Source organism: Dryobates pubescens, chromosome 37, assembly GCF_014839835.1.
Source record: "Dryobates pubescens isolate bDryPub1 chromosome 37, bDryPub1.pri, whole genome shotgun sequence".
Classification (NCBI taxonomy): Eukaryota; Metazoa; Chordata; class Aves; order Piciformes; family Picidae; genus Dryobates; species Dryobates pubescens.
This window is the reverse complement of record NC_071648.1, coordinates 3523016-3550974: the sequence shown is the minus strand read 5'-3', so window position 1 is coordinate 3550974 and position 27959 is coordinate 3523016. Positions and strand designations below refer to the sequence as shown.

Sequence of the window (27959 nt, the reverse complement as noted above, 5' to 3'; positions counted from 1 at the left end):
CACAGGGTCACAGGTTGTTAGGGGTTGGAAGGGATCTCTAGAGATCTTCCAGTCCAACCCCCCTGCCAGAGCAGGACCATAGAATCCAGCACAGGTCACACAGGAACACATCCAGACAGGGATGAAAGGCTCCAGAGAAGGAGACTCCACAACCTCTCTGGGCAGCCTGCTCCAGGGCTCTGTGAGCCTCACAGTGAAGAAGTTCCTCCTCATGTTGAGGTTGAACTTCCTGTGCTGTAGTTTATATCCATTGCTCCTTGGCCTATCCCAGGGCACAAGTGAGCAGAGCCTGTCCCTGTCCCTTCTTTCCTGACCCCCAGGCCTCAGATATTGATCAGATCCACTCTCAGTCTTCTGTTCTCCAGATTAATATGCCTCAGGACTCTCATCCTCTCCTCATAGGGCTGTGCTCCTGACTCAAGCCACTGGCTCTGCTTTTGACTAAAGAAAGGCAGAGCTGTTACCTAAAGAGCCTCCATTACACCTTCCAGAGATGACAGGTGACCTCCAGAACCAGACTGAAGGATCAAACACCTGCTTAGCCTTAGCACTGCTGCCCTTTATGACCCAAGCCTTTCAAGCTCCCTCTAGACTGGCAGAGGTAGTTAGTCAAGCAGGTAACCCTGCCCAGGACCCAGACTTTCACCACACCTGCAGGTTAGCTGTGAGCTCTGTTTTCAGATGCTCACCTTGCCCCTTGGGTCAGTGTGGTCCTCTCCACCACTGATGCTCACCTTCCCCCTTGGGTCAGAGTGGTCATTTTACAGAATCATAGAATCACAGAGTCCTCTGGGTTGGAAGGGACCTCCAAAGCTCATCCAGCCCAAGCCCTCTGCAGTCAGCAGGGACATCCCCAACCAGATCAGGCTGCCCAGGGCCTCGTTGAGTCTTACCTTGAATATCTCCAGGGATGGGGTTTCAACCACCTCCTTGGATAACCTCTTCCAGTGTTCCACCACCCTCATGGTGCAGAACTTGTTCCTAACATCCAATCTAAATCTGCTCTGCTCTACTTTGAAGCCATTGCCCCTGGTCCTGTCACCTCAGGCCCTTGTAAACAGTCTCTTTGCATCCTGTAGCCCCCTTCAGGTACTGGAAGGTTGCTCTTAGGTCTTCCTGGAGCCTTCTCTTCTCCAATCTGAACAACCCCAGCTCCCTCAGCCTGTCCTCATAGCAGAGCTGCTCCAACCCCCTGATCATTTTCATGGCCCTCCTCTGGACCCTCTCCACCACTGATGCTCTCCTTCCCCCTTGTGCTAGTGTGGTCACCTCCACATTCCTCTTTGCTGTTGTGGACAAGCCCCTGAAGGCTGTGGGGAAAAGTGGAGGCAGAGTCTATGCCATGAAATCAGTCACTGTAGCCTAAAATAAATAGACACAAGTACCTAGGTGATTATACTTAGCAGACTACCCCTTCAGCTGATGTAAATCAATAGAGTTCAATTAAATCCCTGGACCTATGCCTGCAGCAGCACTGAGGATGTGAGCTGGTGCCCACAGCAGATAAGCAGTGGGGAAATGCATGGGAGTTTTCCAAGGCAACTGGCAAATATTAAAGGCTGCATCTGTTCAAAGGATGAAGTCTTAGCTGTGGACCTGCTGCTGTTCTGCAAAGAGAGGCCAGACAGTGTGCTGTGGCTTTTCATTTTCTGCCTCCAAGTCTGGCATTCAGCAGTGTCATCTTTCTCCCAGGCAAGCAGCAACAGAACAAGAGGACACAGCTTCAAGCTGTGCCAGGGGGAAGTTTAGGCTGGAGGTGAGGAGAAAGTTCTTCATAGCAAGAGTAATTGGCCATTGGGATGTGCTGCCCAGGGAGGTGGTGGAGTCACCATCCTTGGAGGTGTTCAAAAAGGCTTGGATGTGGCACTTGGAGCCATGGTTTAGTTGTCAGGAGGTGTTGCATGTTAGGGAATAGGTTGGACTTGATGACCTCTGAGGTCTTTTCCAACCTGCTTGATTCTATGATTCTCCCTCCCCTATCCACACACCTTTTAGCAAATCCTCACATGGAAAGGTCCTGCCCTGAAATTAATGTGGCTGGAAACAGCAAGCTGGAAGAAAGGGTTCCCCAAAACCCTGGGGAATGACATCAGGAGCAGTTTCTGACTTGTCCTTCTGCTCTGAAGCTTGCTTGCAAGCTCCCAAAACCAGCTAGAAAGGCCACACTTAGCAGTCTCTTCTGAAGGCTATTCCCTTGAGTGTGGAGCACCCCAAGTAAATCCTTCCTAAATGAAAAGGTTGATTTGGGAGGTCATTTTCTAACCTAAAAAATTACTTTGGTGCCTCTTGACTTAGATATGTGGAGAGGATCCTGCTGGAAATCTTTCACTGGTACATTGTGGCCCCCAAACTGCCTCTCTGTTGTCATCCAGCCGTGAAGAAACTCCTTGCAGGGAGTTTGTTGTGTGCATGGAGTGCTGTAACAGCTTCAGAAAGTCCAGCTGCTAGAAGTGTGTGCCTCTGCCTCGTGGCTGGTTAAAGGGAAGCAGCTGCTGCAGCAGAGGGACATCAAACATGCTGAGAGGCAGAGAAGCTTAGCAAACAAGAGGCTGAAAACAGATGCCAAGCCCACTTAAATGGGCTCAGCCTCCTCACTTCTGCTTTTCCTGGTGACAAAATATATGTTGCCTTAATGGTACAGGTAGGATTTCCAACAACCTTAAGGCACATTGCAAGTGGTTCAGCTTGTTAGCCTTGAGATATGGAAAAGGTAATGGTCCACCAGAGGGACAGGATGGCAGCCAGAGGGACCTGCACAGGCTGCAGAGGTGGTGCCCAGGGGAACCTCAGGAGGCTCAACAAGAGCAAGTGCAGGGTTCTGCACCTGGGCTGGAACAATCCTCACTGTCAATGCAGGCTGGGGGAAGAAGGGGTAGAAAGCAGCCCTGAGGAAAGGGACTTGGGGGTGCTGGTGGATGAGAAGCTGGACAGGAGCAGGCAGGGTGAGCTTGCAGCACAGAAGGCCAAGGGCAGCCTGGGCTGCATCCAAAGCAGCATTGCCAGCAGAGCCAGAGAGCTGATTCTGACACTTTGCTCTGCTCTGCTGAGACCTCACCTGCAGTGCTGTGTGCAGGTCTGGAGCCCTCAACACAGGAAGGACCTGGACCTGATGGAGAGGGTCCAGAGGAGGGCCATGAAAATGATCAGGGGGATGGAGCAGCTCTGCTCCAAGGACAGGCTGAGGGAGCTGGGGGTGTTCAGCCTGGACAAGGCTCCAGGGAGACCTAAGAGCAATCTTCCAGTACCTGAAGGGGGCTACAAGAAGGCTGCAGAGAGACTGTTTGCAAAGGCCTGCAGGGACAGGACCAGGGACAATGGCTTCAAAGTACAGCAGAGCAGATTTAGATTGGATGTGAGGAACAAGTTCTTTACTATGAGGATGGTGGAACACTGGAACAGGTTGCTGGGGAGGTGGTTGAGGTCCCATCCCTGGAGATATTGAAGGTGAGGCTGGAGAGGGCTGTGGGCAACCTGATCTAGTTGGGGATGTCCCTGCTGACTGCAGAGGAGGTTGGACTGGATGAGCTTTGGAGGTCCCTTCCAGCCTGGACCATTCTGTGATTCTTTAATGCAACTAATTAGCCATTCCTATGATTGTTGTTCTACTTCTGATCTCTGCCTGATGGACATCAGGGATCAGTTGGTTTCCTGTCTTGCTTTGAGCAGCTGTCCCACTGATCGAGATGGGCAGCCTGGTGCTGCATGCACCTAGCACAGTGCTTTCCACACATCCCCTGAAGTTAACTGTCCCATGCCTCAGAGGACCTTTGGCAGCTGCTAACCCCGAGCTGGGCAGCTCTGGCAGCTCAGCCTTACCTCAGAACATAGGAAGGCCTCAGCAAACACGGGTAGCTCACGGAGCTGGCAAACTCAACAGCATCGCTCTGAATGAAAGAAGGAGAAGCAGGCTGTGAACAACAACATTTCTGAAGCCATTAGCAGACTTTCCTGCTGATTCATGTGCACTTCCCCAGCCAGGAAGCGTGTGGAAGGGGCAGGGGTGGGGGGCAAAGTCAGGGACTGCAGCCTGGGCTTGGGCATAATTCACAACTTCTTGGTTTCGGGGTTGTCACCTTCAGACTTCCCCTCACCTTCAGACTTCCCCTCACCTTCAGACTTCCCCTCACCTTCAGACTTTCCCTCACCTTCAGACTTCCCCTCACCCTCACCAGGGTTAGTTGATTAGATGGTGCTGGATGATAGGTTGGACTGGATGATCTCAAAGGTCTTTTCCAACCTGGTTAATTCCTATTCTATTCTATTCTATTCTACTCTACCCTATTCTATTCCATTCTATTCTATTCTATTCCATTCCATTCCATTCTATTCTACTCTACCCTACCCTACCCTACCCTACCCTACCCTACCCTACCCTACTCTACTCTACCCTACCCTACCCTACTCTACTCTACCCTACCCTACCCTACCCTACCCTACTCTACTCTACCCTACCCTACCCTACTCTACTCTACTCTACCCTACCCTACCCTACCCTACCCTACCCTACTCTACTCTACTCTACCCTACCCTACCCTACCCTACCCTACTCTACTCTACTCTACCCTACCCTACTCTACTCTACTCTACTCTAATAACAGCACATCAGGAGGACAAAAGAAATTTGGCCCAGGTGGGTAGAGAAGGAATTGATTTCCACCTGTCAGGAGGAGGGGTCCCCCAGGTCAAAGGTGGCCTATTCCACTCCCCCTTCCTGTCCAGCAAGCCTATAAGCAGCAGGACATTTGCTGCTGTTGCCCTCTTCTCCTGCCTCGCCTGCTCAAAAGAGCCTCAGCCGCTGCTGGTTTCCTACACTGGCCAAGTGGTTAGGCCTGGCTCTCTCTCCAAGCTGCACCTACACTCTCTAAAGGACTGAATCCACTTACATCCAGAAACATACAAGGCCATCCAGGCTCGGGTTTATATATTTTCCTATTTATCCTTATCCTTTACCCTTGTAAACCCTCCCTGTTCCTGTCACACAGGAGCACATCCAGACAGGCCCTGAAAGGCTCCAGAGAAGGAGACTCCACAACCTCTCTGGGCAGCCTGCTCCAGGGCTCTGTGACCCTTGCAGTGAAGAAGTTCCCCCTTGTGTTGAGGTGGAACCTCCTGTGCTGCAGCTTGCATCCATTGCTCCTTGTCCTATCACAGGGACCAAGTGAGCAGAGCCTGTCCCCTCCTCCTGACACCCATCTCTCAAATATTTATAAACATTGATTAAATCCCCTCTCAGTCTCCTTTTTTCCAGACTAAACAGCCCTCAGCCTCTCCTCACCAGGCAGGGCTCCAGTCCCCTAATTATCCTCATAGCCCTCCCTTGGTCTCTCTCCAGCAGATCTCTGTCCCTCCTGAACTGGGGAGCCCAGAACTGGATGCAATGTTCCAGGGGAGGTCTCAACAGGGCAGAGTAGTGGGGGAGAAAAATCTGCCTTGATCTGCTGGACACACTCCTCTCAATGCACCCCAGGATCCCCTTGGCCTGCTCAGCCACCAGGGCACATTGCTGTCCCATGGATAATTTGTTGTCCACCACGACTCTCAGGTCCCTCTTCACAGGGCTGCTCTCCAGCAGATCACCTCCCAGCCTGTACTGCTGCAGTTTCTTCTTCCTCCCCAGCTGCAGGACGCTGCACTTCTCCTTCTTGAACCTCATTTGGTTCCTCTGTGCCCAGCTCTCAGTCTGTCCAAGCCTGGCTGGCCGGCCGCACAGCTTTCAGCTCTATCAGCCAAGCCTCCCAGGTTGGTGTCATCAGCAAACTTCTAATGACTCACAACAACTTCCAGCAGCTCCATCATTTCCAGCTGCAACTCACCAGTGTGCTGACTGCCTTCCAGGGAGCCTGGGCCACGTGCAGCTGATCCAGAAGAGCGGAGAACACGGAGCGATCTTCAGCCCGGGCAATCTGCGAGGGATCTGTGCCAAGGACCTTCACTCCGCTCTGCTGCAGCGGCACCGCCAAGTTATTGGGAATCTGCCCACCCACAGAAACGATGCAGCCGCTGCAGCCCTGTGGGCAGAGAGAAAGGAGCGTGGCCCTGGCCCAGTTAGCTTAAGGTCAGAATCTGTTGGAAGGAGGAAGGCACTGCTCAGGTGACATCAGTGCTAAACTGGCTGTGGGGGAAAGGCAAACCGGAGCTGCGCTGGGCCGGAGGCAGCCGGGCGGCAGGTGTGAGGCAGGGTAAGCAGCCTTTCTAAACCAGCAGGCTTCTCCTGGATGGCACTCAGCAGGCAGCACTAACCTGAGTTCAAACTGCCTGGGAAAACAAAGGCATCTTCAGTGTTCACTTGCCTTTTGCTCACAAGCCAAGATTTTCACTCCTGCTAGAGCCACTTCTCCTAGAACCTTGCTCACAAGCCAAGATTTTCACTCCTGCTAGGGCCACTTCTCCTAGAACCTTGCTCACAAGCCAAGATTTTCACTCCTGCTAGAGCCACTTCTCCTAGAAGCTTTCTCACAAGCCAAGATTTTCACTCCTGCTAGAGCCACTTCTCCTAGAAGCTTGCTCACAAGCCAAGATTTTCGCTCCTGCTAGAGCCACTTCTGCTAGAACCTTGCTCACAAGCCAAGATTTTCACTCCTGCTAGAGCCACTTCTCCTAGAAGCTTGCTCACAAGCCAAGATTTTCGCTCCTGCTAGAGCCACTTCTGCTAGAACCTTGCTCACAAGCCAAGATTTTCACTCCTGCTAGGGCCACTTCTGCTAGAAGCTTGCTCACAAGCCAAGATTTTCACTCCTGCTAGAGCCACTTCTGCTAGAACCTTGCTCACAAGCCAAGATTTTCACTCCTGCTAGGGCCACTTCTCCTAGAACCTTGCTCACAAGCCAAGATTTTCACTCCTGCTAGAGCCACTTCTGCTAGAAGCTTGCTCACAAGCCAAGATTTTCACTCCTGCTAGAACCACTTCTGCTAGAACCTTGCTCACAAGCCAAGATTTTCACTCCTGCTAGAGCCACTTCTGCTAGAACCTTGCTCACAAGCCAAGATTTTCGCTCCTGCTAGAGCCACTTCTGCTAGAAGCTTGCTCACAAGCCAAGATTTTCACTCCTGCTAGAACCACTTCTGCTAGAAGCTTGCTCACAAGCCAAGATTTTCGCTCCTGCTAGAGCCACTTCTGCTAGAAGCTTGCTCACAAGCCAAGATTTTCACTCCTGCTAGAGCCACTTCTGCTAGAAGCTTGCTCACAATCCCACATGGACAGCAACCAGAGAGTGAATAAATCCAAGTCCTTCTTGCAGCTTAGCATGGCTCCTGTTTGATGGAGTCAGCCTGGCTTTGCTGCCAAGGTCAACCAACATCTTAATCTGTCCTCAGCACATCTGAAATGCCAATGTCCTGGCTAAGGGCTGCTCTGCAGCTGTCACTCAACCCTTCCTCTCAAACCATCCTGGCCACTGAGCTTGAAAATCCAAATTCTGCCTGCAGCAAAGCTGGGATGGTGTTAAGCATTCCAGCCCCAAGGACACAGAGGAGATGGCTCACCTAGGCAGATAGCCAAGAGTCACAGACTCATTTCTTACCCAGAAAGAGCCTTACATTGAGACCCAGCTGCTGCTTAATTCTGCCTTTCAAACCCAGCTCTTATCTCCCAAAGAGCCTCCCACTGCCCTGCTAGGGAACAGGGACAGAAAGGGACTCCCATGCACATCACTTTGTCCTCAGCCCTATTTGAATCACAGAGAAAATGAATAACCTCCTTGCCATGAGATGCCTTTAAAAGGGAAGCTATCCACAGCCTAGTGAAAGAAGCCTGGAGGGAATTGTTTTCCTCTTGATGACAAAAATCAGTCTTTGTATTCCTACCTTGCTCTTATGCAATTAGGAATGGGGTTGGGTTTTCTTCCTCCCTGAGCCTGAAAACACATTAAGACCCTTAAAATGGTACCTAAGAGCCTCCTTTGGCTTTCTGAACTGTGTCAGAACGATCCTGGAAACTCAAAAAGAAGCAGAAGAGGCCCTCAAGCAGACAGATATTGAAATGGTAGGAGAACATCTTCTCTGGGAACAAAAAGCCAATAAACCTGGGGGAAGGGATTTCTCTTTTAATTATTGGCCAGCTGTGCACAATCACAGTAAATGAAACTGTCTTCCAAAGCATGAGTCTGTTGTGGAGAGCTCAGGCTCCACTGAGTCACAGGGTCACTGGAACAGAGGATGTTAGGGGGTGGAAGGGACCTCTGGAGACCTTCCAGTCCAAGCCCCCTGCCAGAGCAGGACTACAGAATCCAGCACAGGTCACAGAGGAACACATCCAGACAGGGCTGGAAAGGCTCCAGAGAAGGAGACTCCACAACCTCTCTGGGAGCCTGCTCCAGGGCTCTGTCACCCTCACAGTGAGGGCACAGGAAGCCTCTCTTCACCACACTCCACCAGCATCCTTCCTTGGAAGGACCACGCTGTGCCCTGAGCTTGCCTGCTGGAAGAAGAAAAGAACTCCTGGAGAAGAGAGAAGAACTACACGACTGCACAACACAAACTGAAGGGGACTTGGACTTTGGGATCTCTCCCTCCTCTCCTCCTCCAGCTGAGGACAGCACAACTTAACAAGGATGACTTCTCCTCCAAGCCAAAGCAGCAGCATCCTTCCTTGGACCTAAATCAACTTGGGTGGGGTGGTAATATAATTCCTTTCCTGCTCTCTCTCTTTCTCCATTCTCTCTCTCTCTCCTCTGTTAATAAACAGCCTTGCTTTTGATATGTGGCCTCATTTGTGCCTTAATTCCACAACACAGAGATGTTCAAAAAACCCCCATCCAATCCTCTCTCCCACTCTGGACCGAGACACAGAGGATGCAGCTGCTGGACACTGCGACCTGCAACCCCTCTCATCCCCCCCCCCCCCCAAGCCCTGCTGTGGGGAGCAGGATAATGCAAGTCACCACAGGCATGCATTATTCTTTGCACATATTTAGCCCTACCCAACTTGCTAATTGCTAGCAGTGCATCTTGAAATGAGCAGTTGCTCCCTCATCACCTGTTTCTACCTTCCCTTTCATCCTGCAGTAATTAGATGCTGTGTTTCATCAGTGGGGTTTGTCTGACAAACTGCCACACCAGTTTCCTCCTCAGTTTTGCTCATGCAAACACAAGTTCAATGCTTACAGAGCTGAGCCTCCTGGATAATCCTAAAGCATTCAAAAATAAGCCTTTAAGAGCCCAGAGAGCCATCAGAGACTTCCCAAAGAATCACAGAAACAGTCAGGGTGGAAAAGACCCTCAGCATCGCCAAGCCCAAGGAAGGGAACAGCACTAAATGATGATGGCAGTGTGCAAAAATCCACTCATCTGGTTCACAGAACCACAGAAACATTCAGGGTGGAAAAGAGCCTCAAGCATCACCAAGGCCAACCCAGAACCCTACCCTACAAAGCTCACCATTAAACCACAGCCCCAAGCACCACAGCCAAACCACCTTCAAACACAGCCAGCCTTGGGGACTCCACCACCTCCCTGGGCAGCACATTCCAAGCCCTGACCACTCTGGATGGGAAAAAATTCTTCCTCCTGTCCAGTCTGAAGCTGCCCTGCTGCAGCTTGAGGATCTTCCCTCTTGTTCTATGGCTAATCACCTGTGAGAAGAGACCAGCACCAAGCTCTCCACTACCTCCTTTCAGGGAGCTGCAGAGAGCCAGGAGGTCTCCCCTCAGCCTCCTCTGCTTCACACTAACCATCCCCAGCTCCTTCAGTTGCTCTCCATCAGATTTCTTCTCCAGGCCCTTCCCAGCTTCCTTGCCCTCCTCTGCCCTGGCTCCAGCCCCTCCACATCTCTCTTGTCTTGAGGTGCCCCAAACTGGACACAGCACTCTAGGTGTGGCCTCCCCAGAGCTGAGTGCCAGGGGACAATCCCCTCCCTGCTGCTGCTGGACACAGCATTGCTGATCCCAGCCAGGATGCCTTTGGTCTGTGAAGTGGATTGGAAACTGCTTGACAGCAGAGTCCAGAGGGTTTTTATCAGTGGCACAAAGTCAACTTGGAGACCTGTGGCCAGTGGTCTTCCCCAGGGATCAGTACTGGGCCCAGCTCTGTTCAATATCCTTACCAACAACCTGGCTGAGGGCATTGAGTGCACCCTCAGCAAGTTCCTGATGATACCAAACTGGGGGTGGCTGACACCTGCCAGGCTGTGCTGCCATCCAAGCAGAGCTGGACAGGCTGAGAGCTGGCTGCAGGCAAACCTCAGGGAGTTCAACAAGGACAAGTGCAGGGTCCTGCATCTGGGGAGGAACAACAGCAGGCACCAGGGCAGGTTAGGGAATGCCCTGGGGAGAGCAGCACCATGGAGAAAGACCTTGGAGTGTTGGTGGGCAGCAAGTTCTGCATGGGACAGCAATGTGCCCTGGTGGCCAAGAGAGCCAAGGGGATCCTGGGGGGCAGCAAGAGAAGTATGGCCAGCAGGGCTGGGGAGGTTCTGCTCCCCCTCTGCTCTGCCCTGCTGAGACCACAGCTGCAATCCTGTGAACAGTTTGGGGCTCCCCAGGTCAAGAGAGACAGAGACCTGCTGGAGAGAGTCCAAGGGAGAGCCAGGAGGATGCTTAGGGGACTTGAGCATCTGCCCTGTGAAGAGAGACTGAGAGCCCTGGGGCTGTTGAGTCTGGAGAAGAGAAGGCTGAGAGGGGATCTGATCAATGTCTATCAATAGCTGAGGGCTGGGGGTCAAGTGGAGGGGGCCAAGCTCTTGTGGGTGGTGCACAGCAATAAGCCAAGGACCAATGCGGACAAACTTGAAGAGAGAAGGTTTCAGCTCAACATGAGGAGAAACTTCTTTGCAGTGAGGGTTACAGAGCCCTGGGGCAGGCTGCCCAGAGAGGTTGTGGAGTCTGTTTCTCTGGAGCCTTTCCAACCCCAGCTGGATGCATTCCTGTGCAGCCTACCCTGGGTGATGCTGCTCTGGCTGGAGGGTTGGACTGGCTGATGTCTGGAGTGCCCTTCCAACCTCTAACATTCTGTGAGTCTGTGAATCAGCACAAACAGTTGAAACTGGATCAGTAGGTTAACCTGGCTGTTCCCCCAACATAGAAGTGAGGGAAAAGTAACACACATAAAGCCAGGGTTGAGACACACACAAAGTGATCTAAGAGTAGAGTTTACTGATCAGAATCAGCCAATGACAGTACAAAATGCACAACTCCCTCAGCCTTTTGGCAGGGAAAGCACCACACAGAGCAGCTGCAAGCAGGAGCAAGGGAGCCAAAAGCCCAAGCCACCATCCCTCCACCATCCCTCCTTGTCCTGCCACCATCCCAGTGGAACAGAGCCAATACCCTGGAACCCAGAAGCTGGAACCAGCACAGGAAGCCTCCCATCTCGCAGTCTGAACTTCAAGCCCCATAACACTTTGCTCCAGCCAACACTTTCCTTTCTGAAGCTGGCATGACTGCTGCTTGGTGTGGATAGCAGCAGCAGGTCCAGCTCAACCCAAGACAGCTGTGCTCTGCAAAGCTGCTTCAGCAAGTTACAGGGCCAGCTCACTCTGAATTTCAAGGGAGAGGAAGATCCCATAAGCACCTTTGAGAGCCTCAGCCACAAATCCAAGCAGAGTGTGTCACCAGTCAGAAATCAGCTTTTTCCACCTGGGGACCAACTTGATATGTTATACATCCCCCCAGTATCAATTCTGCATAGGACTCTTCTCTGCCTCCTGATATCAGCACTTCTGAGCACATGAAAATCCTTAACAGAGGAGTGTAGTGTTTGGGTCAGGAGCTGGAAGAGGATCAGAGGATGTTAGAGGTTGGAAGGGCCCTCTGGAGATCCTCCAGTCCAAAGCCCCTGACAGAGCAGGAGCATAGAATCCAGCAGAGGTCACACAGGAACACATCCAGACAGGAATGGAAAGGCTCCAGAGAAGGAGACTCCACAACCTCTCTGGGCAGCCTGCTCCAGGGCTCTGTCAGCCTCACAGCCAAGAAGTTCTTCCTCATGTTGAGGTGGAACCTCCTGTGCTGTAGTCTCCATCCACTGCCCCTTGTCCTATCCCAGGGTGCAACTGAGCAGAGCCTGTCCCTGTCCCTTCCTGACATGCAGCCCTCAGCTATTGATAGCCATTGATCAGATCCCCTCTCAGCCTTCTCCTTTCTAGACTAAACAGCCCCAGGGCTCTCAGCCTCTCCTCCCCAGGCAGTGCTCCTTGGCAGCATCCTTGGAGCGCTCCCTTGGACTCTCTCCAGCAGATCCCCATCCCCCTTGAACATGTTTTGCTTCGATGGCAGTTTCAAAAGGCCCTTTCCAGTCTGCCTGCCTGCTGGACCACAGCCACCACATTGCCACTGTGTCACCAGGCCCAGGGCTGCAAGTTCCTGAGCATGTGTTAGTGCTGTGCACCTCGTTTGCTCTGCTGCTTCGGGGGAGTGCTCGTGCTGAAAGTCAAGGACGGGCTGAAGCGCTCGAGCTCAGGGCTGCCAGGGCAGAACCATTTGTGCAGTCAGTGGCTGAGCAGCAAATTAAATCTGCTTGTAAATATGGCACAATATGGCATCTTGCAAAACAATTTCATATTTATTTGGCAACCATTACTGAGCAGTCTGCTAGGAACATCATCAGTGTGTGAAATGCAACGCTGGGATCCAAACCAAACAGCTTTTGCTAGCGAGCTCCCTCCCCGCCTCGCCCCCAGCTGCTCTGCCAGAAGCAAGCTAGTGACACCAACCTCCTGTGCTGGAGTTTATGTCCATTACCCCTTGTCCTATCACAGGGTGCAAATGAGGAGAGCCTGTCCCCTCCCTCTTGACCCCCACCCCTCAGATATTTACGAGCATTTATTAAATCCTCTCTCAGCCTTCTCCTCTCCACACTAAACAGCCCCAGGGCTCTCAGCCTCTCCTCACCAGGCAGTGCTCCAGTCCCTTCAGCATCCTTGTGGCTCTCTGTTGGACTCTCTCCAGCAGATCCCTGTCCCTCTTGAGCTGGGGAGCCCAGAACTGGGTGCAATAATCCAGGTGAGGTGTCACCAGGACAGAATAGAGGGGGAAGAGCATCCCCCTCCATCTTCTGGACACGCTCCTCTGAATGCAGCCCAGGATCCCATTGGCCCTCTTGGCCACAAGGGCTCACTGCTGTGAGAGTGACAGAGCACTGGAACAGGCTCCTCAGAGGGGTTGTGGAGTCTCCTTCTCTGAAGACACTCAAGACCCATCTGGATGTGTTCCTGTGTGACCTGTGCTGGATTCTGTGGACCTGCTCTGGCAGGGGGGGGGTTGGATTCGACGACCTTCAGCGGTCCCTTCCAACCCCTAACATCCTCTGACCCTGCAAATTCTGAACAGTTTGGCTTGCTTCCTGGCTTTTTGCTGCGCTTCTGCTTCCCTTTACCTCATGCTGGTAGATGTCCAGGATCCTTTCCAAGGACAGCTCCTCAAAGTACAGCCTGTCACACTCATCAAAGTCCGTGCTCACCGTCTCCGGGTTGCAGTTCACTACGACGGTCCTGCTGCCGAGCCGGCGCAGCGTGCGGATGCTGGACACAGCGCACCAGTCAAACTCCACGCTGCTGCCTGCCAGGAGACAGAAAGGCAGGCAAGGAAAGGAAGGATGAAGGGCAGAAAACACACACAGACCTGCTCAGCAATGAAGCTTAAAAAAAAAAGAAAGGACAAAAAAAAAAAGGCAAATAAAACCCAAAGAGCATTGCCTGGAGTCAGCTCAGAGCAAGGGACTGAGTTGTGCTCCTGTTGTAGCCACTGCTCTGAGGGTAGCTGCTGGATGCCTGTGGGGATGTTCTTCTGCTGTACAGGATCAAGCCTAGAACTTTGCAAAGCATCAGCCATGGAGCCAGTAGATCCAGCCTGACTTCCAAGCCCACAGGAGGGGACAGGCTAAACAGGGTCTGTTGCAGCCAAATGCATCAGGTGAGCCTCCAACCACAACAGGTGAGCCTCCAACCACAACAGGTGAGCCTCCAAACACAGCAGGTGAGCCTCCAAACACAGCAGGTGAGCCTTCAACAACAGGTGAGCCTTCAACCACAACAGGTGAGCCTCCAAACACAGCAGGTGAGCCTTCAACAACAGGTGAGCCTCCAAACACAGCAGGTGAGCCTTCAACAACAGGTGAGCCTCCAAACACAGCAGGTGAGCCTCCAAACACAGCAGGTGAGCCTTCAACAACAGGTGAGCCTCCAAACACAGCAGGTGAGCCTTCAACAACAGGTGAGCCTTCAACCACAACAGGTGAGCCTCCAAACACAGGAGGTGAGCCTTCAACAACAACAGGTGAGCCTTCAACAACAACAGGTGAGCCTCCAACCACAACAGGTGAGCCTTCAACAACAACAGGTGAGCCTCCAACCTCAACAGGTGAGCCTTCAACAACAACAGGTGAGCCTCCAACCACAGCAGGTGAGCCTTCAACCACAACAGGTGAGCCTCCAACCACAACAGGTGAGCCTTCAACAACAACAGGTGAGCCTTCAACCACAACAGGTGAGCCTTCAACCACAACAGGTGAGCCTCCAAACACAGGAGGTGAGCCTTCAACAACAGGTGAGCCTCCAACCACAACAGGTGAGCCTTCAACAACAACAGGTGAGCCTCCAACCACAACAGGTGAGCCTTCAACCACAACAGGTGAGCCTTCAACCACAACAGGTGAGCCTTCAACCACAACAGGTGAGCCTCCAAACACAGGAGGTGAGCCTTCAACAACAGGTGAGCCTCCAACCACAACAGGTGAGCCTTCAACAACAACAGGTGAGCCTTCAACCACAACAGGTGAGCCTCCAAACACAGCAGGTGAGCCTTCAACCACAACAGGTGAGCCTCCAACCACAACAGGTGAGCCTCCAACCACAACAGGTGAGCCTCCAAACACAGCAGATGAGCCTTCAACAACAACAGGTGAGCCTTCAACCACGTTGGGCACCAAAAAAAAAAGGAGTGTGGTGGTTTGAAAGGAAAGGCTCTGCTTTCCCTCCCCCACTGAGAAAGAGACCACAGCTAAACCCAGTCAGAGAAATGAGAGTATATTTTACAAGGAAACAGATTCTATGTAACACCACAAATACAGGGATTTTACAATATATACAGGAATATACAGCAAATGAACTCAACCAGAAACCAGACCCCCCACAGAGGGGGCTTCCCCCTGTGCCCCCTTCACCCCCCTACCTCCCTTCTCCCCCAAAGAGGTAGAAGATGAGAAAAGAGGGGTTAGCACAGCAGACAGAGGCCTATGCACAGGGAGGTAGTTTCTTATCTCTTGGCAAGAAGCCCAGAAGCAGATCCAGCCGAGAGGGACAGCGAAGAAAGGAAGGCTGAGAGAAAGTTCCAGCTGCGCCGGGACTAACCTCGCCTCCCACCTTCACTTGGCCAATGAAATTCGTTTAGAATACCAAAATATGTTATAAACATTTAGCCAGTGTGCCCCTTCCTTAAAGGCACAGCCTCAAATGGTCACAGCCCCCAGGGCACATTGCTGTCCCATGCAGACCTTGTTGTCCACCAGCACTCCCAGGTCCTTCTCCACAGGGCTGCTCTCCAGCAGATCACAGCCTGGAAGCTGCTCTCCAAGACACATCCTCCCAGCAGCAGTAGCACATCACTTCTCCACCCAAGCAAAACAAATGCATGCAGCTTGAAACTTCAGCTCTCAAATGCCATCACCACTTCTTGTGAGAGGCAGAGCAAAGAAAAATACTTCTGAATAACAAGCAGGGTGTTTTTTTTCCTCTTTCCTTGTCAATAATTGCAAGCTCTTTGGAAAGAGCCATGAAAAGAAGTGAAAGTCATCACATGCAGAATTCAGCAGTCTGTCTGTCTACTCATAGCCAGGAGGAAGCTTACACTGCATAATCATCTGAGTGGGCTGAGAGAAATAAACCCCAAACATCATGCAGAGAATTGCTTCAGAGGAAAGCAGCTGAAGATGGATCAGAATGTTTTTAAGAGTCACCTCTGCTTCCAGTAGTAAAATGCACTGGATGTAACAACACAGACATGAGCTGGGAGTAAACAAACAAGGCAGTTGTGGGAGCAATGGAATTGTGTAGAAGGCATCTAGCCAGGCACAGGTGCAAAAAGGAGGGTCAAAAAAAAAAGCCCCTCAAAGTGTGGAAGTCACAACTAAGTGACAAGTGGAAAGCAATCAAACTCTCCTGTTTCAGCCAGGGCATGAAATGAAGCCTGCAAGCAAGTGTAAAAGGCAAACCTGGTGTTAGGGATTGATGTCCTGTGCACTGTGCTCTGGAGGGTGTTGTCACCACATGAGAAGAGGAATAAATGAACCACAAGACTGTCCAAGGAAGGCTCAAGGGTGCAAGAAGAGCAGAGGAGTTGCAAGGAAGATTTACCTATGTGATATGGTCCACAGCCCAGCACCATCACTCCACAGTCATCAAATTTTACATCATGCTCCTGAGAAGGGAGGGAGAAAAGTCATCAGGATCTGCACTCAGCAGCTCTAAAGAATAAAAAGTTCCTGGTGCTCAGCCCACATCCAATGATCTGATCCTTCAGGGCTCAAGGCTGATCTCATTTACTGCCATGGAAATCAAGAGCAACTCTGCTGGAATGAGTGGTGCTGCACCTGAGCTAAAGGAGCTGTTAAGTTTCACATCTCAATGAGTACTAGGGTGAGATGGATCACAGAACACCTTAGGCTGGAGGAGACCTTGGAGATCATCCAATCCAACCTCCCTGCCATGGGCAGGGACACCTCTCAACCAGTCCAGGTTACTCAAGGCTCCATCCAACCTGGCTTTCAATATCTCCAGGGAGGGGGCAGCCACAACCTCTCTGGACAATCCATGGCAGAGCCTTGCCACCCTCACAGTGAAGAATTTCTTCCTAAAATCCAATCTAAGCCTATTCTCCTTCAATTTCAACCTATTTCCCCTTGTCCTGTGGGTGGACCCTCTGCAGCTTTCCTGCAGGATCCCTTCAGGTACTGGATAGCAGTTATAAGGTCCCCCTGGAGTCTTCTCCTCTCCAGGCTGAACACCCCCAGCTCCCTCAGCCTGTCCTCACAGCAGAGCTGCTCCAGCCCTTGGATCATCTTTGTGGCCTCCTCTGGCCTCACTCCAGCAGCTCTGTGTCCTTATGATGGGGACACCAGAACTGGAGGCAGGATTGGAGCTGGGGTCTCAGCAGAGCAGAGTCCAGGGGCAGAATCCCCTCTCTTGCCCTGCTGCCCACACTTCTCTGGCTGCTGCCCAGCACACAGCTGCCTGCTGGGCTGCATGAGGGCACTGCTGGCTCCTGGGGAGCTTCTCATCATCCAGCACCCCTAAGCCCTTCTCTTCAGGGCTGCTCTCAACCCCCTCTGTGTCCAGCCTGTATTTGTGCCTAGGGCTGGCCTGACCCAGGTGCAGAACCTTGCACTTTGGCTTGTTGAACCTCATGAAGCTGGCACTGGCACATCTCTCAAGCCTGTCAAGGTCCCTTTGGATGGATCCCTGCCCTCCAGTGACTCCACCACACCACAGAGCTTGGTGTCATCAGCAAACCTGCTGAGGGTGCACAGAATGCCATTGTCCATGTCACTGGCAAAGATGTTGAACACTTGTTAAAAGTCCCTCTGCAGCCTCCCTATATGTTCCCTTCAGGTATTGGAAGGCAGATCTAAGTCTTCTCTTCTCTAGGCTGAACACCCCCAGCTCCCTCAGCCTGTGCTCACAGCAGAGGTGCTCCAGCCCCTGAACCATCTTTGTGGCCTCCTCTGGCCTCACTGCAGCAGCTCTGAGTCCTTATGATGGGGACACCAGAACTGGAGGCAGGAGTGGAGCTGGGGTCTCAGCAGAGCAGAGAAGGAAACATGGGCTCTGCATCCCCAGGACCTGCCCTGTACACATGACAGAGGACAGGCTGAGAGCAGCATAGGGACCTCCCCTCCACTGCACTTGACCAGGATTTCAGCAGCTGGAACTTCCAGGCCTGCTGTAAGGTGCTTATATGCAACACCATCCAAAATAAGAGCTGCAGAGAGTGAGACACCTGCAAGGTCTCCTGCAGTGAGGCAGCCCAGGGGAGAGAAAGGACATAGCCATGGAACCTACCTGCCCACTGTAGGTGGTGTAGAGGTAATGAGTGACTGCTGGGTACTCTGCTGCCAGGGTGTCAATCTGCACAGGGGAGAATCACAGAATCACAGGGTTGTCAGGGTTGGAAGGGACCTCAAGGATCAGCCACTTCCAACCCCCCTGCCATGCCCAGGGACACCTCACACTACAGCAGCTTGCTCACAGCCACATCCAGCCTGGCCTGAAAAACCTCCAGGGATGAGGCTTCCACCACCTCCCTGGGCAACCTCTGCCAGTCTCTCACCACCCTCATGGGGAACAACTTCTTCCTAACATCCAATCTCAATCTGGGCATCCCCCAGCAGAGCCTGGCTCCAGCCTCTGGGCACTCTCCCTGCACAGCTTTAGCAACAGCACTGAGGTCACCTCTCAGGCTCCTCCTCTCCAAGCTCCAGAGCCCTCAGCTCCCTCAGGCTCTCCTCATGAGGAAGATGTTCCACTGCCTTCAGCATTTTTATGGCTCTGCTCTGGACTCTTTGAGCAGTTCCCTGAGGTCCTTCCTGAACTGAGGGGCCCAGAACTGGACACAATATTCCAGCTGTGGCCTCACCAGGGCTATATGAGTTTAAAACCTGCCCAGTCTTTAGGGTTTTTGAGGAATCCTCACTGCCTGTCCCAATCCCTGTGACTAATGAAGGATGTGACCTTACATCATTAGCACTGTGTAAGTGTCTGCTGCTCATTACTGCTGCTAATACTGCAACTTGTACTTCATGACTCAAGAAGCAGCATCTGCTTTGAAGCCACAAAGGCAGGCATGAGTGGAATGACCTTATTAAGGGTACCTTGGCACACCAATCAATCCAGCACTACAGTGCCAGATGTAGCTGAAAGAACACAGGGCAGGACCAGGCAGATTCCTCTGGGCCAGATGAGGACATAGAAGGAAAACAGCAGCTGGGGAACAGAAGGGGATTTGGCACCTGACATTTGGACTGAGGGTACAGATGGGCTCTTTCAGAAATGCTCAGGAGTTTGGGTTGCTTGAATTGTCTTTTTAAGGACAAAAATAAACAAACAACAAAACCCAACCCAGCTGGTGGCAGCTGAATAGCCACATACCTTAAATGCAGCAGCACAGCACCTAGCAAAGCACTCCTGACACTGCCATGAATGCTGGATCATAGCATCACAGGACTGTCAGGGTTGGAAGGGACCTCAAGGATCAGCCAGTTCCAACCCCCCTGCCATGGCCAGGGACACCTCACACTACAGCAGCTTGCTCACAGCCACATCCAGCCTGGCCTGAAAAACCTCCAGGGATGAGGCTTCCACCACCTCCCTGGGCAACCTCTGCCAGTCTCTCACCACCCTCCTGGGGAACAACTTCTTCCTAACATCCAATCTCAGTCTACCCATTTCTAGCTTTTTTTCCATTCCCCCCAGTCCTGTCACTCCCTGACACCCTCAAAAGTCCCTCCCCAGCTTTCCTGTAGCCCCCTTCAGACAATGAAAGGCCACAAGAAGGTCTCCTCAGAGCCTTCTCTTCTCCAGACTGCACAACCCCAACTCTCTCAGTCTGCCTCCAGAGCAGAGCAGCTCCAGCCCTCTGCTCATCCTCGTGGCCCTTCTCTGGACACCTTCCAGCACCTCCAGATCCTTCCTGTAACAGAAGCTCCAGAACTGGACCCAGTGCTCCAGCTGTGGTCTCAGCAGAGTGGAGCAGAGGGGCAGAATCCCCTCCCTGGCCCTGCTGGCCACACTTCTCTTGCTGCAGCCCAGGCTCTGCTTGGCTCTCTGGGCTGCAAGTGCTCCCTGCTGGCTCCTGTTGAGCTTCTCCTCCCCCAGCACCCCCAAGGCCTTTTCTCATTAGGCTTGTGCCATCACAGTGAGTAGCAAATGAACCCCTAGCCACAGCACATTTCCAGGAAAGCATTACCCTGGCAGGAGTCACCAGCAAGAGAAAAGACCTATTAGGGCTTTTCATGGTCATGCTGTGCTGGGCCAGCTCCTGAGCTTTTTCCTAGAGCTGTGCTTCTCCTTCAGCCACACACAAAATGAGCAAGAAGACTGCTGAGTCGCTCTTTGGGGACATTCCTGTCCTTCCATTGCTGCCTGCAGTGCAGCAGTGGCATCTGTGTGCCTGAAATCTGTTCTCTTTTCATGCCAGTGTCGAAACTCCCAGGGCTGTCAGCAGAGCCAGGGGTTCCACTGTGTTTAGCTCAGCTCTTTGTAAGGCCATGGAGGTGCCCAGCTCCTTGCAATCATGGCAGCCCTTCCCCCCCAGCATGAGGAGCCTTGTTTCTCATGTACCTGTTTCACCCAGGGCATTATATTCATCTTCAGTCTCAGCTGACGGCACTGGGCTTGAGTCAGCCCCAGGCACTTCCCAATCTGTCTGTCTGAGAAGCCCATCTGCTTGGCTCTCCTCAGGGTCTCTTCTGGGATGGTTGCACTGGGAATAAATAAGAAAAACACCTCTGTGTCAGGCTTGACAGGAAGCACAGCATCACAGAAGGTTGTTAGGGGCTGGAAGGGACCTCCAAAGCTCATCCAGTCCAACCCCCCTGCCAGAGCAGCATCACCTAGAGCAGCTCACACAGGAACACATCCAGGTGGGGTTTGAGTATCTCCAGAGAGGAAGACTCCACAACCCCCCAGGGCAGCCTGCTCTAGGCCTCTGTCACCCTCACAGGGGAAAAATTCTTCCTCCTGTTTCCATGGCACTTCCTCTGCCTCAGCTTCCACCACTGCCCCTGGTGCTGGCATTGGGCATCCCCCAGCAGAGCCTGGCTCCAGCCTCTGGGCACTGCCCCTGCACAGCTTTAGCAACAGCACTGAGGTCACCTCTCAGGCTCCTCCTCTCCAAGCTCCAGAGCCCTCAGCTCCCTCAGGCTCTCCTCAGGAGGAAGATGTTCCCCTCCCCTAATCATCTTTGTGGCTCTGTGCTGGACTCTCCAGCAGTTCCCTGAGGTCCTTCTTGAACTGAGGGGCCCAGAACTGGACACAAGATTCCAGATGTGGCTTCAGCAGGGCAGAGTAGAGAGGGAGGAGAACCTCTCTTGACCTACTCACCACAGCCCTCCTAATCCCCCCTAGGATGCCATTGGCCTTCTTGGCCACCAGAGCACATTGCTGGCTCGTGGTCAACCTCCCATCCACCAGGACCCCCAGGTTCCTTTCCCCTTCCCTGCTCTCCAGCAGCTCAGTCCCCAACCTCTCCTGCTCCATGGGGTTGTTCTTTCCCAGGTGCAAGACTCTCCCCTTGCCCTTGTTGAATTCCATTCCAATGCTCATGCCCAACTCTGAGCCCTTTTCTCTGTTATTTGAGATGTTCTGTCTACCTCTGGCCAGTCTTTTGAAAAAGCATCCATAGCAGGCATGACCTTCAGAGCCTCACATGCCAGGGAGCTTTTTCCTTCTGACACTGTTATCCATGCTTTTCCTGTATCATTCATCCTGTTTCTTGCACTTTTTAGATGGAGAGAAGGGAGCAGACAGGGCAAAGCAGGGACAACTGGCTTTAGTTCCTATTTCCAGCTAGAATCTCTCAACAGAGTCAAAGAATCATAGAAAGCATTGGGTTAGAAGGGGCCCTCAATGGTTATCTTGTTCAACATCCCTGCAGTCAGCAGGGACATGGAATCACAGAATTGTTAGGGTTGGAAGGGAACTCAAGGATCAGCCACTTCCAACCCCCCTGCCATGGCCAGGGACACCTCACACTACAGCAGCTTGCTCACAGCCACATCCAGCCTGGCTGCAAACACCTCCAGGGATGAGGCTTCCACCACCTCCCTGGGCAACCTCTGCCAGTCTCTCACCACCCTCCTGGGGAAGAACTTCTTCCTGACATCCAATCTCAACCTCCCCACTTCTGCTTTTGTTCCATTCCCCCCAGTCCCATCACTCCCTGACCCCCTATGATCTTGGCTGCACTTTGGCTCCACCACAGGCCCTTACAGTTTCTGCCTGCCTCTGTTTCTAGGCTACCTTTCCCAAGCTTAGCTTTTGCAAAAGACATAAAACAGCCTATGGATTTTTATCAGCACTTTTGCTTTTCATCTTCATGGCCAAGAGCATTCTTGCCTGCCCCAATAAATCAATATTTTATGAGCAAGCAAACTCTGAATCAGGGGAAAAGAAATGATTAACAAACAAGCAATTTTCCTAAATCAGAGCTTTTGAATTATGGCCTTGGCTTGATGGCATTTCTAAACAAATAGCATTGTGGTGTTGGGGAGGGAGGAGAGGGCTAAGGCCACTTGATTGGAATGTGTCAGGAAGCTGAAGCATGAAAGAGAGTCATTGGATTGGATTTTCCACTATGGAATGGAATGGAATGGAATGGAATGGAAAGAAATAGAATAGAATAGAATAGAATAGAATAGAATAGAATAGAATAGAATAGAATAGAATAGAATAGAATAGAATAGAATAGAATAGAATAGAATAGAATAGAATAGAATAGAATGGAATGGAATGGAATGGAATGGAATGGAATGGAATGGAATGGAATGGAATGGAATGGAATGGAATGGAATGGAATGGAATGGCATGGAATAGACCAGGTTGAAAAAGGCCTTTGAGATCATCAAGCCCAACCTATCACCCAACACCATCTAATCAACTAAACCATGGCACCAAGCACCCCATCCAGTCTCTTCCTAAACACCTCCAGCGATGGTGACTCCACCACCTCCCTGGGCAGCACATCCCAATGGCCAATCTCTCTTGCTGGGAAGAACTTCTTCCTAACATCCAGCCTAAACTTCCCCCTGCACAGCTTGAGACTGTGTCCTCTTGGTCTGGTGCTGCTTCCTTGGAGAAGAGACCAATCCCCACCTGGCTACAACCTCCCTTCAGGTAGTTGTGGAGAGCAAGGAGGACTCCCCTGAGTCTCCTCTTCTCCAGGATAAGCAACCCCAGCTCTGGAGCCCTCAGCACAGGAAGGACATGGACCCTGATGGAGAGGGTCCAGAGGAGGGCCATGAAAATGCTCAGGGGGTTGGAGCAGCTCTGCTCTGAGGACAGGCTGAGGGAGCTGGGGGTGTTTCAGTCAAGAGAAGAGAAGGCTCCAGGGAGACTTAAGAATAATCTTCCAGTACCTGAAGGGGGCTACAAGAAGGCTGCAGAGAGACTGTTTGCAAAGCCCTGCAGGGACAGGACCAGGGGGAATGGCTTCTAGAGCAGAGCAGATTGAGATTGGATGTGAGGAAGAAGTTCTGCAGCACGAGGGTGGTGGAACACTGGCACAGGTTGCCCAGGGAGGTGGTTGAGGCTCCATCGCTGGAGATATTCAGGGTGAGGCTGGAGAGGGCTGTGGGCAATGTGATCTGCAGGGAGGTCAGACTGGATGAGCTTTGGAGGTCCCTTCCAGCCTCTGGGCACTCACCCTGCACACAAACCTTTCCCAAACTTTGCTCCTGCCTCTGTTCCACCTTCCAGTGTTGATTTATTGTTGCTTTTTGGTTTAGAATCACAGAATTGGAATCACAGGGTTGGAAGGGACCCCAAGGACCATCCAGTTCCAACCTCCCTGCCATGGGCAGGGACACCTTACACTACAGCAGCTTGCTCACAGCCACATCCAGCCTGGCCTGAAAAACCTCCAGGGATGAGGCTTCCACCAACTCCCTGGGCAACCTCTGCCAGTGTCTCACCACCCTCATGGGGAAGAACTTCTTCCTGACATCCAGTCTCAAACTACCCATTTCTAGTGCTGCTCCATCTCAGATCCCACCTTGTTAGCTTTGGAATGCCATCCACTCACTTCTTCAACAACACAAGATAAAGAGACAAGGAATGAATTGCCCTTAATGAGGAAATGTTCACCTGGCCCAGAGAACCTGGGGCAAGTCTACTACTGGACTGCAGTCACCCTGGCAGCACTGCTACTGTCAGGAAAGCCTTCATGCTCCAGCAGGGCTTTCTTTTCCACTTGACCAGCTTTCCCCTGACCCACCCATTTAGGAGGGATGCTCAATAAACATGCTGGCAGCTTGATGTGGAAAGAGGCATTCTTTTTCTTGTCTTCCCCAATCAGGCTTTGCTTCATTTTAGTTATGCTGTCAGGTTGCTGCCTGCCTGTGTTTTGCTCAGGTGAGTGCTAATGGGCCTTGATGGGAGGAAGCAGGACTGGTCTGTGAACTGAGGGTCAAAGCCTGAGCTGGTAGCATTTGGTACACAGCTAGTGCATCACTTAACATCTGCCCTGTGAGCCCACAGGCTCACCCCTGCAGGTCAACTCTGGTTTATCCCAGCAGCTATTCCTGTGGTTTATACAGACAGAGAGCAGCTGCAAAGATGAGCATGCTCAGGCTCAGCCTATTCATCCAGAAGTCAGCTACTCCTAAATCTGGACCCCACCTGCAGTGCTGTGTACAGCTCTGGAGCCCTCAACACTGGAAGGACATGGACCTGATGGAGCAGGTCCAGAAGGGCACCATGAGAATGATCAGGGGGTTGGAGCAGCTCTGCTATAAGAACAGGCTAAGGGACCTGGGGGTGTTCAGCCTGCAGAAGAGAAGGCTCCAGGGAGACTTAAAAGCAACCTGCCAGGACCTGAAGGGGGCTACAAGAAGGCTGCAGAGAGACTGTTTGCAAAGGCCTGCAGGGACAGGACCAGGGGCAATGGCTTCGACCTAGAGCAGAGCAGATTTAGATTGGATGTGAGGAACAAGTTCTGCACCATGAGGGTGGTGGAACACTGGAAGAGGTTGCCCAGGGAGGTGGTTGAGGCTCCATCCCTGGAGCTGTTCAAGGTGAGGCTGGGCAGGGCTCTGGGCAGCCTGATCTAGTTGGGGATGTCCCTGCTGAGTGCAGAGGGGTTGGACTGGATGAGCTTTGGAGGTCCCTTCCAACCCAGCCCACTCTGGATTCTTTCTCCATGCTAGAGGGCCCAGAGACAGAGTGAAATGGGAGAACTGCTGCAGCATGACAAAAGCTTGTGCAGCCTCACCAGCAGCAGACCCAGTTTTCTTTGGAGAGAAGTTCACTGGGACAAATATAAATGGGGCAGAGGCTGCCCTTGCCAGCCTCTGCTGTCTCTCCTTGTATGCCACTGAGAATGGACAATCATTTATAGGTCAGTCAGGTTTCCCCCCCCAATATTATTCATAGTGGCTGAAGGAGCTGGGATTGTTCAGCCTGGAGAAGAGGAGGCTCAGGGGAGACCTTATTGCTCTCTACAACTACCTGAAGGGTGGTTGTAGGCAGGAGGGGATTGGTCTCTTCTCCCAGGCAACCAGCACCAGAACAAGAGGACACAGTCTCAAGCTGTGCCAGGGGATGTTTAGGCTGAAGGTGAGGAGAAATTTCTTCCCAGAGAGAGTTGTTAGCCATTGGGATGTGCTGCCCAGGGAGGTGGTGGAGTCCCCATCCCTGGAGGTGTTCAAGAGGGGATTGGATGTGGCACTTGGAGCCATGGTTTAGTAGTCAGGAGGTGTTGGTGGCAGGAGACAAAAGGGAAGGGATGGATTCAACCAAAAACTAAAGAGCAGGATCAGAGCCAGCAACAGTGCCTGGGAACAGGGCAACTGCTTCTGGTTCTGGTGACCTCTCTGTCAACAACAGACAGTTTTAAAGCAGTGAGGGTACCACAGCTCATTCTTGTTAACTGGAGTGAGTGCAGAGGAGGGCAAGGAAGCTGGAAAGGGCCTGGAGAAGAAATCTGATGGAGAGCAACTGAAGGAGCTGGGGATGGTTAGTGTGAAGCAGAGGAGGCTGAGGGGAGACCTCCTGGCTCTCTACAGCTCCCTGAAAGGAGGCTGTGGAGAGCTTGGTGCTGGTCTCTTCTCACAGGTCATTAGCCATAGAAGAAGAGGGAAGAGCCTCAAGCTGCAGCAGGGCAGCTTCAGACTGGACAGGAGGAAGAACTTTTTCCCATCCAGAGTGGTCAGGGCTTGGAATGTGCTGCCCAGGGAGGTGGTGGAGTCCCCAAGGCTGGATGTGTTTGAAGGTGGTTTGGCTGTGGTGCCTGGGGCTGTGGTTTAGGGGTGATTCTGGGTTGGACTTGGTGGTGCTGAGGGTCTTTGCCAACCTGAATGTTTCTGCATTTCTGGCAATAACCCTGCAGACCAGGTAAAACTCCTGCCAGGCATTCTGGGTACAGGGAACAGCTGGCTGCAGGATGAGCACATGTGTGCCAAGCCTCATTTGCATCACTCAATTAGCTTTCCCTGGGCTGTTGCAGAGAGAGGTTTCCTGATGTGGCTGACTGGAGTAGTCACAGCTGAGGTCAGAAGTGCATTTCCCTGGCTCTCTGCCTTGGTGCCAACATGCCTTCAACACAACACAGATGGGCAGTCCATCCTCTCCCTCCAGCTGTGCAAGCTGTGAGATAGGAGAGTTTTCCAGGGGAAGCATGAATAAGGAGAGGGGAGAGAAACCCTGAAGTGGTCAATGAATGAGACTAAGTTGACTTAAAGCAGCTGCAATCTGAGTTGAACTGCAGGAGGTTATCAGGAGCAGCCAACATGGATCTATCAAGGGGAGACCCTGCCTGACTAATCTGATAGCCTCCTGTGAAACCATGACCAAATGGGTAGATGAGGGAAGAGCAGTGGATGTCATCTCCCTTGACTTCAGTGAGGCTTTTGATACTGTCTCCCATACCAGCCTCATAGAACAGCTGAGGGGATGCAGCACAGGCAGTTGGTCTGTGAGGTGGATTCCAAGTAGGCTCCACAACAGAGCTCAGAGGATTGTCATCAGTGACACAAAGTCAGGTTGGGGGCCTGTGGCCAGCAGTGTTCCCCAGTGGTGTTCCTTATCAATGACCTGGCTGAGGGCATTGAGTGCACCCTCAGCAAGTTCCTGATGATACCAAACTGGGGGTGGCTGACACCTGCCAGGCTGTGCTGCCATCCAAGCAGAGCTGGGCAGGCTGAGAGCTGGCTGCAGGCAAACCTCAGGGAGTTCAACAAGTACAAGTGCAGGGTCCTGCATCTGGGAAGGAGCAACAGCAGGCACCAGGGCAGGTTAGGGAATGCCCTGGGGAGAGCAGCTCCATGGAGAAAGACCTTGGAGTGTTGGTGGGCAGCAACTTCTGCATGGGACAGCAATGTGCCCTGGTGGCTAAGAGAGCCAAGGGGATCCTGGGGTGCAGCAAGGAAAGTGTGGCCAGCAGGGCTGGGGAGGTTCTGCTCCCCCTCTGCTCTGCCCTGCTGAGACCACAGCTGCAATCCTGTGTCCACTCTGGGGCTCCCCAGGTCAAGAGAGGCAGAGACCTGCTGGAGAGAGTCCAAGGGAGAGCCAGGAGGATGCTTAGGGGACTTGAGCATCTGCCCTGTGAAGAGAGACTGAGAGCCCTGGGGCTGTTGAGTCTGGAGAAGAGAAGGCTGAGAGGGATCTGATCAATGTCTATCAATAGCTGAGGGCTGGGGGTCAAGTGGAGGGGGCCAAGCTCTTTTGGGTGCTGCACAGCAATGAGCCAAGGACCAATGGAGACAAACTTGAAGAGAGAAGGTTTCAGCTCAATGTGAGGAGAAACTTCTTTGCAGTGAGGGTGACAGAGCCTCTGGGCTGCAAGCACACAAATCTCCTTCCACGTGTAGTTTTGTTCAGCTCCCGATCCGGATTGTTCCGGGGGGGGAGGGTGGGGGGTGGTCAAGGGAGAGGAATAGCTGCTCAATGGTAAGCCTGCAGCTGGTCGAGGCTGAAGGAACCGCAGGAGATAAACAGGCAGCGCAGCTGGCTACGGTGAGCCCCCAGCGCCATCCTGTGGTGGAACCGCGGAACACCCTGGGGACCCGGCCGGCACCGCCGGCGGCTCGGGAAGGAAGAGACTTCTCCCAGCCTCGTCCAACAAATAGCTCGAGTCACAGCACAGAGTCACAGCACGGTTCAGGTGGGACGGGACCTCCATCCCCCCTGCCATAGGCAGGTGATGCCTCTCAGCTAGACTCAGCTGCTCAAGGACTCATCCAGCCTGGCCTTGAACACCCCCAGGGAAGGAGGCATTCACAGCCCCCCCCCGGGCAGCCTGTTCCTGAGTCTCAGCACCCTT

General features: G+C 52.5%; 1 protein-coding gene across 1 annotated transcript in view; it reads right to left on the bottom strand.

Moving 5' to 3' along the window:
* Positions 1-27959, bottom strand: part of CPS1 (carbamoyl-phosphate synthase 1) — a 119615-nt gene that overhangs the window by 38202 nt on the left and 53454 nt on the right. The window contains exons 22-27 of the mRNA XM_054177026.1: positions 20264-20405; positions 17987-18052; positions 16283-16346; positions 13309-13490; positions 5814-6008; positions 3817-3884 (exon numbers count right to left, since the gene is read on the bottom strand). Of these exons, the coding sequence (XP_054033001.1) occupies positions 3817-3884; positions 5814-6008; positions 13309-13490; positions 16283-16346; positions 17987-18052; positions 20264-20405 (717 nt within the window). The remainder of the gene's footprint in view (positions 1-3816; positions 3885-5813; positions 6009-13308; positions 13491-16282; positions 16347-17986; positions 18053-20263; positions 20406-27959) is intronic.